Raw genomic sequence first — 13,764 nt, 5'->3', positions numbered from 1 at the left:
CAGAAGCAGGAGTTGTGCACTAATTTGGGGAGAAGAAAACTGGAAAAGGAAGACTCAGAGAAGGTAGCATCCTCACAACTGGGAGAATAATAGCATCATTCACATAGACAAGAAAATAAGAGGATTTATTGGGCTTATGAAAAGAAACTGAATTTTAAATGTGTTGAACTTAAGGTGATGAAAATTCTAGTGTGGTTTTATAGAAATAAGCTGGTGCTCCAGAGAAAGGTCACAGTTGGAGGCATCATAGGTTTTGGAATTTCCCACCTGAAGGAGGCAATTAAAGATGTGAAAATGGATAACAGCTCTAAAGACAGAATGAAGAGAAAGGAAGGGAGTCTAAGGAATGAGCCTAGGAAATGGCATCAGTGAGGGAAAAGGAGTCAATCAAGACCAAAGAGAAGCAGCACTCCAATAACAATAATAGTAAAACTGACCTGTCATAATCATTTCTGATGCTCTGTGGGTTATGCTAAGTATTTTATAAGCATTTACTCTAATCCATACTGTTTTGTCCTCATCTATAATTTTAATCTAGGTCTGCTTGACATCAGAGACAGAATCCCTGTAGTTGGGTCCCAAATAAGTTAGGAAAACGGGCTTGATTTTCTTTTTTCAAATTGGTCAGCTGAGTAAAATACTACAGAAGTCACCAGATTGAGGACTGCCCAGGGTAACCAAGGAATGTAGCTTCAGTAGAGTAGTGAGAAAGGTAGCCAGATCATGGGGGGTTGAAGAGCAGATGGAGGGCAGAAAATGGAGATGGTAGATATAGATCATTCATTTGAGAATCTTGCTAATCACAAAATGAGGGTAAATTAAGATAATAGCTGGAAAGAGCAGCAAGGGTCAAACAAGGATTTTTCAAAATGAGAAATACTTGAGCATGTTTGCAGACATGAAATGCAGTGGGGGTGGGGGATAGGGACGTGTAAAATTTTATAGAAAAGAAAGACAATAAAAACAGTAGCCACTAAAGGAGAGGCTAGACCTCCCTATAATTGTGCTAAGAGCCTCCTCCCGAATGCCTCTTTGTTGCTCAGATGTGGCCCTCTCTCTCTAGCTAAGCCAACTTGAAAGGTGAAATCACTGCCCTCCCCACTACGTGGGATCAGACACCCAGGGGAGTGAATCTCCCTGGCAATGTGGAATATGACTCCCGGGGAGGAATGTAGACCCGGCATCGTGGGACGGAGAACATCTTCTTGACCAAAAGGGGGATGTGAAAGGAAATGAAATAAGCTTCAGTGGCAGAGAGATTCCAAAAGGAGCCAAGAGGTCACTCTGGTGGGCACCCTTACACACAATATAGACAACCCTTTTTAGCTTCTAATGAGTTGGGGTAGCTGGCAGTAGGTACCTGAAACTATCAAATTACAACCCAGAATCCATGAATCTTGAAGACGACTGTATAAAAACGTAGCTTATGAGGGTTGACAATGGGATTGGGAAAGCCATAAGGACCACACTCCCCTTTGTCTAGTTTATGGATGGATGAGTAGAAAAATGGGGGAAAGAAAGAAACAAACAAACAAAGGCACCCAGTGTTCTTTTTTACTTTAATTGCTCTTTTTCACTTTAATTATTATTATTATTTTTGTGTGTGTGGTAATGAAGGTGTCAGGGATTGATTTTGGTGATGAATGCACAACTATGTAATGTTACTGTGAACAACAGAATGTATGATTTGTTTTGTATGACTGCATGGTATGTGAATATATCTCAATAAAATGAATATTAAAAAAAAAAAAAACAGTAGCCACTACTGCAACCCAGTAGCCTTGACTCTTGAAGATGATTGTATAACAATGTAGCTTACAAGGGGTGACAGTGTGACTGTGAAAACCTTGTGGATCACACCCCTTTATCCAGTGTATGGATGGATGAGCAGATCTTAACTAAACTAAATGAAAAATAGTGGGGGGGGGGATGGTTTGGGTGTTCTTTTTTACTTTTATTTTTTATTCTTATTTTTACTTTTTCTGGTATAAGGAAAATGTTCAAAAAATAGATTGGGGTGATGAATGCACAACCATATGATGGTACTGTGAACAGGTGATTGTACACCATGGATGACTGTATGGTATGTAAATATATCTCAATAAAAACAGAAGCCACTGCTACAGAGATAGTATGTTTGAAGTCTGGCATTTCTCATGGGTTCGAGGAAAGTCCACATAACTGAAGAGGAAGTCTTCCTCCTTCACAGTCTCCCTGGGTCCTTTTCTGACTTACAGACTTTTCTGGCTATTAGGTTGCCTCACTGAATGTCAACAAATGGCACTGTATTTACTTAAATGTATTAAGAACTGAGACAAAGAGGCAGAAGTGTATTGAGAGCCTCAATGTGTGAAGATGATGGGGTTCTTTACATCTCCACAGCTTAAGGTGTGTGCACATGGATCCCACAGGCTCTTAATTTAAGGACACTGTTCCCGTTTGCTGATGCTGCCATTCTGCAAAATACCAGCAATGGATTGGCTTTTATAAAGGGGGTTTATTTGGTTACAAAGTTACAGTCTTAAGGCCATAAAAGTGTCCAAATTAAGGCATCAACACAAGCAAACCTTCACCGGAGGAAGGCCAATGGTGTCCGGAAAACCTCTGTTAGCTCAGAAGGCACATGGCTGGTGTCTGCTGATCCTGGGTTGCATTCCAGCTCCTATCTCAGCTCCTATGCATTCTTCAAAATGTTGCTCGTGGGGTGTTTTGTCCTCTCTTAGTTTCTTCGAAGGAAACACTGGGCTAGCATCCCCAAAGTGTCAGCAAAAGTCTGCTTTCAATGCTGTCTCTAAAATGTCTCTCTCAGCTGCTCTGAGCTCCTTCTGTTTGTGAGCTCTTTTATGAGCAGGACTCCAGTGATTAAATCCAGACCCACCCTGAATGGGCAGGGTCAATATCTCCATGGAAATAATCCAATCAAACATTTCACTCACAGTTGATAGAGTCACATTTCCACGGAAACACTCAATCAAAGGATTCCAATCTAATCAACACTAATACATCTGCCCCACAAGATTGCATTAAAGAACATGGCATTTGGGGGTTCATAATAAATCTTAACTGGCACAGACATTATGCACAGCTTTGGCTATTTTTAGCCCATACCACTGTCTACACATGACTTTCAATCTTATGAGTGTGTTTTGCTTAGGCTCAATGAGGTGGATGATGTATGGTTGTTTCTTGGCCTCTGAAGCTTTCCGAGATAAGCAGCCTCGTTCGTGAACCCCCAGAATGAAATCGTTTCTTGGCCAACAATGTGATAGTTTGTACTTTGAAGTGTGCAAGGCCAGAAAAGTTTTACATCAATAAAAAAATTCACAAGGAAACTTCACTAGATTGATAAACCCTAAGTTTAAAATTTATATTATTAATAAATTTGGGAGTAAAAACATGTCTTTTTAAGTATCTACAAATTTTTAGAATATTTCAGAGTTTATAAAACAAGTTCACTTGCATTAACTCAATTAATTCTTTGAGGTATTAAGGCAGATATTCTTTTTCTAACTCTTATTTGATAGAAGGAAATTGAGTCTCAGAAAAATTAAGTGACTCACAGGAGGTCACAGAACTAATGATAAAACAAGGGTCAAACATCACTTGTTTCTTTCACTGTACCATACAAATAAGGGATCTCAAGAGGGATGAGCAGCAAATAAATTGAAAGCATCAAAAAGAGATAGAGAGGAAAGACACACCTTTGCCCTGAAATGAGGAAACAGGATGACAGAGAAGGACAGAGGCAAGGAGTGGGGTAAAGAGGGTGCTCGAGCTGAACCGCCTCAGTAGCCCAGCAAGGAGGAGGAGAAGGCATCTTCAGGAAATGAAAGACTGATGGGATCAGCTTAGGTAAGTGAGGTGGAAGATTGTCAGGCATAACAAAAAGAATAAAGGTTCAACAAATAAGGATCCTGCCCCAAATAGCACGCAGTATTGGCAAAGAGTTGAAAGAGGCCAGGTGAAGGTTATCAGTGACCTAATCTCAAATTTGATGAATTAGTTACTGTTCTCCAGTAAAAGGGAGTGAAAATTTCAGAGAAAAATGAAAATTACATGTCAAATATGTTCCGCTCAATGCTCTGGCACTCGCCCATTCACTTAGTCAACAAATATTTATTGAGCTCTGTACCAGGCACAGCATTAGCTCCTGGGCATACAAAGATGAATGGAACAGGTAAATATCTAATCGGCAGGTCCATAATATCAATAAACTCCATTGTTTCATCCTCCTTATCAAAGATCACATTACAGACTATTGACCTGATCCGTGTATCTGTCTTCCTCACCCAGTTCCAATACATCCTGCAGCTGTTCTTTTCCAACAGGCTCATAGATATTTCACTTATATTTTAAATCTATTTTCAAATGTATTAAGGGTTTACTTGCTTTACATGTTTGGTCAACTGTAATCCATTGATTACTGTAATCAATAGCTCTAAGGTTGCAAATCCTCCAAGTGTGTGTTCTGTTGCTTTATTGCCCACCACACATACTTTTACTTTATTAGATACTGAGAATTCTCATGATTACAGATTTCCTTTGGAATTTTGATAATTTATATAGGCAATGGTAGAGTTTATTTCCACCCTATGTGTACAGTGTATACATTATAGTATGCCACAGCAGTGTGTGGTGGTTTGGAGCTGTTATGCAACCCAGAAAAGGCCGTCTTCTTTTAATCCTCTCTGGTGGGTCCAGACCTATTGTAAGTGGGACCTTTTGATTAGGTTATTTCAGTTAAGATGTGACCCATCTCATTCAAGGTGGGTCTTAATACTCTTACTGGAGTCTTTTGTAAGAGGATAAAGGACACACAGAAAAAGCCATAGAGCTCAGAAGAGCCCCAGAGAAGCTAAGAAATGAAACCAAGAGAAGCTCATAGAGAAAATCTCAGAGAAGCTAAGAGAGAACCCACAGAAGCTCAGGGAGGAAGCCACTGAGGCCAGAAACTGAAAGCAACAAAATCCAGGAGAGAAGGACACCAGTCATGTGCCTTCCCATGTGACAGAGGTGTACTGGATGCCAGCAGGCTGTCTTCAGAGTCCAGGTATCAACCTGTTAGTGCCTTGAATTGGACATTTTCACAGCCTAAGTACTGTAAATTGTAAGTTAATAAACCTCCATTGTAAAAGCCAACCCATTTCTAGTACATTGCATTTTGGCAGCTTCACCAAACTGAAAAAACAGTGTTTAAACCAGGGTTTCTCAAAATTGATACTATTGACATTTTAAACCAGATAATTCTTTGATATGTTGGCCTGTCCTGCAATGTAGGATGTTTAGCAGCATTCCTGACCTGTATCCACTAGATGCCAGTAGCAATTCCCTCCCCACCTTCCCAGTAGTGACAACCAAAATTGTCACAAGACATTGCCAAGTGTTCCCTGGAATGCAAAATATTTGTTGGCTTACACCCACTGCTCTACTTCAATTTAGTCCTCACAATGCCCTAGAAATTGATTCTACTACCTGTGAAAAGTTCCAAAAGTACATTGTGCATTCAAATCAGAAGCAAGTTACTACATTTCCTTAGAACCAATTCTTACAGATAAGAATAATATTCAACATGATTAAGGGTTTACTATGTACCATGCACCATCCTCAGAGCTTTCCTTGGATTAACTCATTTAATCTTCATAACAATATCAATAGTGAAACCACAGCACAGAGATGTTTAATAACTTACCCAAGGTTATATGGTTAGGAAATGAAAGAGCCAAGAATGGAACCCAAGAAGTCTGAGTCCAAAGTTTGCACTCCTAACCACTATGCTTTACTACTTTACAGTTTAAGTCATTCAGAACATTAAACTTGGAGTAATTTCAAATAAAAGAAAGCGACTGATTTCACCTAAAGTTGCTTGATTTTTAAATGAGAAATGAAAGAAAATACATTCTGACTTTAGGATGCTCAAGGAGAAAGCAGCTAGAAGTCAACTATGTCACATCAGCGATGTAACTGAGACAGAGCCAAGTGTGTCTGCCCCTTTCCCTCCCCATCTTCCCCACTTCCTCACCTTGACCACTGTAATCTCCTGAAACATACACTTCATGTGTTCGTAAACATCTAGCATAGTGACTTGAACAGAGTAACCATTTCATAACTATTTATTGAGATGAATTAACTGGAAAACACTTGCTTTTCAGATTCCTCATCAGGTTCCTATTTAATCCAAGAAGTGGTTGCTGAAGAGTTCTGGGCAGCCAAACCAGTGCTCATTGAGTGGTGGTGGGGAAAAAAGAAAAGGGGGAAAGCAGTCCCACTTACCTTCAGAAACGACCAGGTGATAGAACAAGGGGGCAAGTTATAAGCAGATAAAAACCAGAGATCACAAGACTGAAAATGAACAAGGAGATGACATAGTGTAGGTCATGGAAACCAGGACTGTAAGTGTAAACCTGGCTGTACTTGCCCCTAACCACCAGATGGCCTTTGGGCCCATCAGCCTTTCTGGGTCTCAGCTTTTTATCTATCAATACATATGTTACTCATAAGTCTATGATGCTTTGGGCCTGGGGCAAGGCAGTGTGCCCTGAATAGACTCCTGGCCCTCCCCTGCCACCCTGTGCATTGTCTAGGCAAATAGCAATGATTTTTTAAATGTACACTATCTATCTGCATGGCACTTTTCAATTTATAATGCAGTTTCATGCGCATTACTTCAATTGATCCTCATAATGATCTCATCAGATAAGCCAGGTATTATTATTCCTGTTTAAGAGATGATGAAACTTAGGCTTGCAGATGCTGACCAGCTGTGGAGTCGGAACTCTGGCCCACGTCTTCTAAAACACAAGGTACTTTCCCTTCCACATCATCATGTCTCTTAGGAAACACGAGGGTATATTTCTCTCTTCTCAATATAGCTCTTTCTTAGATTTCATCTATCATTACCTTAAATTGCCTCATCTGGGAAGACTTCTCTAAGCCCCTTAATGCAATAGGGTATTTCTCGTATGTGTTCCCAGAGCCTCCTGAACTGAAATCATTAAAGCACTGATCACTGTGAATTATAATGGTATAACTACGTAGTCTCTACTATGAGATTGTGAGCTCCTTGGGGGCAGAGTTTGGGTATTTCATCTCTAATATGTACCACAGTGCATGGCAAAAGTGCCCTATAATATTTGTTACACTCATTGAATAGGGAAACTCAACGCAAGATTTGGGAGCTTCTAAACTAACAATTCAGAAAGTTAAATGTCAGAAATTCATTAGTTTCCCTGTTCACAAGGTTATGCATTGGTTCTGGGCTTCAAAGGAGCCAAGTAAACTATTTGTGTTTTATAAAAATGATTTTCATTTCCAAAATGAAAAAATGGACCACATTTACACTGGAAGTTTCAGTCCAGTACCCTCCTGTGTATACTGCCACAATTTAATGGAAATATTATTGGATAAATGGATGAAGCACTTTGAGTTGCTAAGCCTAAAATTAATAAATGTGTATATTACATATCCTGTTTATTAGCCACTAGACTCAAATATATAAATACTTTCAATAGATAATTATATAGGGTAACACCATAACTCATGGTTGTTAATGTTTTATGAGGAATAATTAGCACCACCTAACCAAAAAATTTTGGTCCATTTATGTAAGATTCATAATGTTTATTTTATGGGTCATATTTATCTCCGTGATCAGATAGGAAAAAGAAATTTTTATCAATTAAAATTTGAAATATAAAGGTACACAGCTTAATTGTGCAAATCATTGATGTTTTTTCCTTGCTGTATATTTCAGTGTTTTAAACTATCTTAAATAAATAAAGGAAAGGGAATTGCAGAAATGCTAAGAGAATAAAAGGGGACAAGAAACTATTTACTAAGGTAAAAAAAAAAAAAGTGTTCTCCTTAAAAACAATGCAAAGTTAAAGGAAGCAAACAAATTTAAAGTAAATACCACTGCCATTATAGGCTGATATGTCTACCACTACAAAGTCAACAGGCATTTAAGAATAGCCCCTGGCTCACACTCCCTTTAACCAGTTTATGGACAGATGAGTAGAAAAATGGGGACAAAAATTAAATGAATAATGGAGGGGGGCAATGGGATGTTTTGGGTGTTCTTTTTTACTTGTATTTTCATTCTTATTTCTATTTTTTTGGAGTAATGAAAATGTTCAAAAATTGTGGTGATGAATGTATAACTATATGATGACACTTGAACAACTGATTGTACACTGAGGATGATTGTATGGTATGTGACTATATCTCAATAAAAATGAATTTTAAAAATGAAAAAAAAATTAATAAGAATAGCCCCTGAAATGTGGTTTGCAGTACATTTCACTCCAGGTTCAGTTGAAGATCAACCCTTGATCTTGACTTCTTTGGGAACAGTCAATAGGATTTTCTGGTGTCGGCAGGTTCACCTGAGGTCAGGAATTCAACCCAGCACCATTACTAGCTCCTTCCCCCAGCTTATGTCCAATGTGGATGCAGCTCACGAAGTGGCTGAAAGGGGCACTGCTTACTTCTTCAAAGGTAACTTACCAATCCCTCAAAGAAAGCAATGGCAGGGGTGCAGTGCCTGGCACACTTGGAGCATCTAACACCACTCGTGTTTGTTCAGTGATGATGGAGTGTGTTTCAGTTGCTCCCCCTCCTCCTATATTATAACAGTGACAAAAACGATGATGGATATCAAACTGTTCTCAGATCCAGGCTCTTTAGTCTAGTGAGACGTGGTGCTAAGTGATGGTGCCCGGGGGCTGGAAACATGGTCCCGGGAATCTCTTCCCCGAGTGACATGACACACTCTCCTGAGAGCCTCTAATTAACAAGAACCAGCAAGTTACAATGCCCTTAAAGCTATGCTCCACTCAGAAACAGTTCTGGCTCTGGCCCTTTGTTATTTAAGTGACTTTGGGAAATTATCTAAGTTCTCCCTCTGCAAAATGATTATCCTAACATCAACCTTGAAGATGCGGCAATGGCTAGCCAAAGAAAGTTATCTAATAAGTGATAACTCTCATTTTTAGCTTAAATTTTCTTGCTGCTGATGGGGAAGGCAGAAGCCTAATTTAAGTAAGAGTCCTACCATTTGCCTCTTCTCTCTTATAGATATATGAGACTAAAATGAAACAATAAGTAAAAAAATCTTGAAAAAATGAACAAGTTAAATTTAAGGCAAGATTGCATCAATACTATTGATTTCTTAAGGCCTAAGTTGGAATTTTTGCCTCCAGGGCATGTTTGAAGTCTTTTACTGAATTGAATAATTAGAGGCTTTTCTCTCTTTTCAAGTTATAGCCACAGCAAATCACCCCATTTACGATTCTGCTCAGACATCTTCATGAATGAAGTGCCATACTAAGTGGTGGATAGTTTTTGTAAACTTTAATTTCTATTTTCAGTCCCCCATTACTGGGAAACAAGAGCATTTCAAACACAAGGTCCTCCTCGGAGTATTTATGACTTTGGGCTCCCAAGGTCCATGCAGAGAATAGATGCTGCTGTCTATCTCAAGGAAGCCCAGGAGACCCTTTTCTTTGTGGGAGATGAATACTACAGGTATGTCCTTTCTTCTTTTTCTTTCTGGCTGTCCAGATGTATTCAATGGAAAGGAAAAACCTTTTGCAGAAAAGAATGCAAGGCAAGTATAGGCTCATTGACTCTTCCAGGCCATTGGTTGCCATTTACAGAAGAGTTGACTCTGTTTTCAACATACTCAACCATCCAAATGATAAATGAAACATTCACTCAATAATCCCATTGTTGAGTTTCCAGGACCAAACATCCTGACCTTTCACTGGGCTCATTAGCTGGACCCCCAGTGGCCTAAAAGAGTGGGTGTGCATCCTTAAATACCTAATTACCTACCAGGAATGCCTGAAGGGCAAACTGACTCCACTTTGCTTTGACATGAGTCCCAGTGCATTTCAGAATACTCTGTCCTTTTGTGCAAAGTGGATGTGGTCATGACTGTGGGGTCTTTGGAAGAAAAGTCTGCTGAGAGAGAAAGGCCTTACTACTAAGTCCTCTATCTAGTCTATAACACAAAGATTCTTCTTTTCCATAGGAAACCACATAAAATTTCCATGTTGTGCTGTCAGGTGGTTATTATAAGCAGATTTGGCTGTCTATCCTTAGCTGACCTATGTTAAGGAATGTGTTGTGCCTATCTCCTTCAAAGATCACATCTACCTCTGCACACACCCCCACCAATCCTTTCATTCCCAGTTCTCTTCCTTGGCATTGCCTATTTTCTTCTCTTCAAAAGAGAGAAGCAAAATCAGATTGTAAGCCCCTGACTACACTAAACACCTTAGGCCCATGAGAGGGTCTGGATGGAAAGCAATAGAATACCCAGCTTGGGTCCAAAATCTTTCATTTTATTTAATATCACTTAGTTTGAATAACCATTGGTGTGGCATAAAATAAATCCATAAATAAAAATTTGTCATCCTCTTCCATGTGAATGATACTATCTTTCCCAATTTGGAGCTAAGTAAGTAATACAATTGGATAATAGACATATTTCATAAAAAGGAAAATTTATTTTTTAAAAAAGAACACAAAATAAATGTGGGACTGACTTACCCTTCAAAGCCACAGAAAGACCTGGTGGCATTTCTCCACGTGTCATGTGGCATCATGAGTTGTCACTTCTAGACCAATGTTTAAACTACTAACCTAGTTATTTTTATCTCAGACCTTCCCTTCTGAAACATAGTAATAATAATTTCACCATTTATTGAGCCCCTAATATCTGCTGGGCAGAATATGATTCTCCAAAGTCTTTATTTAAAATAGCGTGGCTGGAATCACAGTGTTGGCACACAGGAAGATAGGTCATGAGAAATCTGATTCTCATTGTGAGTTTTCAGAGAATGAGATTGAGAAATGCATTTATGATTGTGTGTGTGGGTGTTGAGAGCATTTGTGTAGGATTATTCAGTCAATTTTTCAAAGGTTACTCATAGCCCAATTCTTATCATGGGATTCTCCACTCTTCCATCTTCTCTTCTCCATTTATCGTCCGGCGTCTGGACTAACCCCCTGCCCACCAGCACCTGCACTGAAGCCTGCACCTCCAGCCAGACAGGACTGTGGTTCAACCACCGAGGCAAGAGACGCGATAAGGGAAGGAGTTGAAAGTTCTCTCTAAATTTGAGGTTTGGTTGGGGGCTCCCTGGTTCCCCCAGAGGAAATAATACTGTACCTTTCCAAACCGGCCTCTGTAAGTGTCTACTAAGAAAAAGTCTTTAGTAATCTAGATAAAACAGACACATAAAAATGCTGGTCAGAGGCATTAACTCAACTGTTAAAGAGCTCATTTGGCTGGTAAGTGAAGGAAACCACATTAGCCACTTTACCATTAACCTTCCCAGTTATTGAGAATATTAAATGATACAATGAATGTAGACATCTAGCACAATTCCTAGCACCTAGTAGGTGCTCAACAAGAGTAATTCTTCAATAATAGTAAAATTATTGCCTATATAGTTATGATAGTTAACAAATGATTGCTTAAACCTCAATATTCCTCTGAACGGCAATCTAGTCAAAGAGCTAGTCAAATGGAATTTCTTTTTTTTAAATACTGAAAGGTCTTAACAATGGATTGAAGTGACTGCTTTCAGTAAAGCATAGAAAACTTTTCAGCAATGAAAGTCTTTTACTTTACACACTGACATATACACTGGTTTTTGCACTAAGGAATAAGAGAAACAATTGCTGACCCACAACTAAAAGTTCAGGAAAAGCTATTGGATCAGCCCTCCTGACAAGCTCCCCTGAATTTTTTCCATTGTGCTTAGCAAGACTTCAGGCATATGACATCGTATTGTCATGTGAAGTCCCGTATCAGTTAGAGATTGTATTGAGCTGCTAGTTACAGAGACCCAAAAATAATTGTACCTTAAATACATAAGGTTTTTTTGATATATATACACACACACATACACACACACACACACACACACAGTCTGAAATTCAACTGATTCAGGCCTGCTTCATTATCTTTGACACATGGCTTCTGTTCTCATGGTTGCCTCATGATCCGAGATGGCCAAGGAAGCTTACGTCATTACATCCCTGTTTCAAGCAAGAAGAATAAGGAAGCTGGGAAGAAAGGTCAAAAAGGAGACAAGTGACATTTTACAGGTAAGCACATAGCCACACTCAATAATAGAAAGGGCCACAAGCCCCAAATTATGGACCAAGAATTTTACTGTAATTGTCATCTACCAACAGTGTGTTTGGTCTTATTTCCCTGAGTTGTCTCTCAGGTTCTCCCTTAGTTGTCATGCTCTATTCAGTCTGTGACACAAATAAGGTGCTACGAGAAAGAAAGCCTCTGGATATGCTCGATGTCCGGGAAACTCTCGGTGAACTCCTACGGCTTGCATCCAGTTTCAGTGAAATGAAGTGCCATGAGAAACCTACTGAGGAGCTTCCTCCACTGAGGGGAGGCCAGGTTGGTTTAGACTCTAAAAGTAAGAACCCACATGTCAGCATAATAATAATTTACCCGGGGGGCAGCCAACAGGGAAACAAAGTGTCATCCAGAAAGGCAGCTCGACCTCAGGATGCTATTACTTGCTATAGCACCGAACGGCGTATCGGTTAAGCTTTGCCAGCTTAGGCTCCTTCCCTATACATCCATTTACTTTTATCTCTTCCTTTCTTCTTTCCAGCAGGCCTCAACAATCCAACTGGGTTTTCTTTGCTTTACATTACTTCCACCGCCTAAGGCTAATTTCCCCCTTTATATGTTTTCCCTCACCTACCAATAACAGAGAGATGTCTATACCAAGGTATTCTCGAGGGTGGAGATAGGGTGGTTGCCATCAACCCCTCCACCATTCTTGGAGACAGTTGGTCAATGTTTTCTGAATTTTACATAAAGTGATTTGCAAATCTCCAGGTTTCATCCGTCTTCAATCCTGTGGCCATGAATCACTTTTTATACAGATATTCTGGAGGCATCATTGCTGCAAAGTAGGGGACAGTCTTCCACATTCTCCACTTCCTAGATGCCCAGGAACACTGGAAATGAATCTTTTATTTAAGAATTTTATAGTCACCACAGGGAAATATATAATACGTAATATAAAATAAGAAAGATGAAGTAGAGTCCAATTTTGTTTTTTGATGTCTTAATATTTAAAAACATCTTTTTTCATTATTTATCAGCCAAGATTACATGTTAGGCTCTGCTCTAGGCCCTGACTGTCAAGGGAAAGGCAGAAAGTTCAGTGGTTAAGAGTGTGGGCGGGAGTAAAAGAAGTTAATCTCAATTCCCCCAACAATCATCTGGCAATCTAGAAACCACTCTGTCTCAGTTTCCTCAGTCACTGATGGGAGTAAAAATAGTGTCTATTTCATAGAGATGTGGATTGAATGAGAAAAATGTGAAATGCCTGACACATACTAAGCACTCAATCCATGCTGGGTGCTTTTAATGCCCTCAACTGATCTTAAAGTTGGGACTAGATGTATAGATAATTAAGAGCAATCCAGGTACTATAAGTGCCCTGCTAGACAACTGCACCAAGATCAGTGGAGCAGAACACTTTGCTAAGGCCAGCAAAGTTGTCAGATAAGAATTCATAGAGGAAGTGCTGATTGAGCCGAGGCTTGAGAGTGAGCAGGAGTTTCCCAGGCATGGGGGAGGAAAGTGGGAGGGGGCTTCCCGGCAGAGAAGGTGGTGGAAGCAAAGGCACTGATGCATGAAAAAGCCTGTGTGTACGGGAAGACTGCAAGCAGTTCAGTGTGACTAGAACTTCAGCTAAAATGAGAGATATGGCC

At 39.6% G+C, this 13,764-nt stretch overlaps 1 protein-coding gene across 1 annotated transcript in view; it reads left to right on the top strand.

The window, feature by feature from the left end:
• Positions 1-13,764, top strand: part of MMP20 (matrix metallopeptidase 20) — a 48,761-nt gene that overhangs the window by 21,855 nt on the left and 13,142 nt on the right. Inside the window, 2 exon segments of the mRNA XM_037839785.1 lie at positions 8,357-8,493; positions 9,366-9,526. Of these exon segments, the coding sequence (XP_037695713.1) occupies positions 8,357-8,493; positions 9,366-9,526 (298 nt within the window).

This window comes from Choloepus didactylus, chromosome 6 (assembly GCF_015220235.1).
Source record: "Choloepus didactylus isolate mChoDid1 chromosome 6, mChoDid1.pri, whole genome shotgun sequence".
Classification (NCBI taxonomy): Eukaryota; Metazoa; Chordata; class Mammalia; order Pilosa; family Megalonychidae; genus Choloepus; species Choloepus didactylus.
This window is presented reverse-complemented; position numbering and strand designations above follow the sequence as displayed.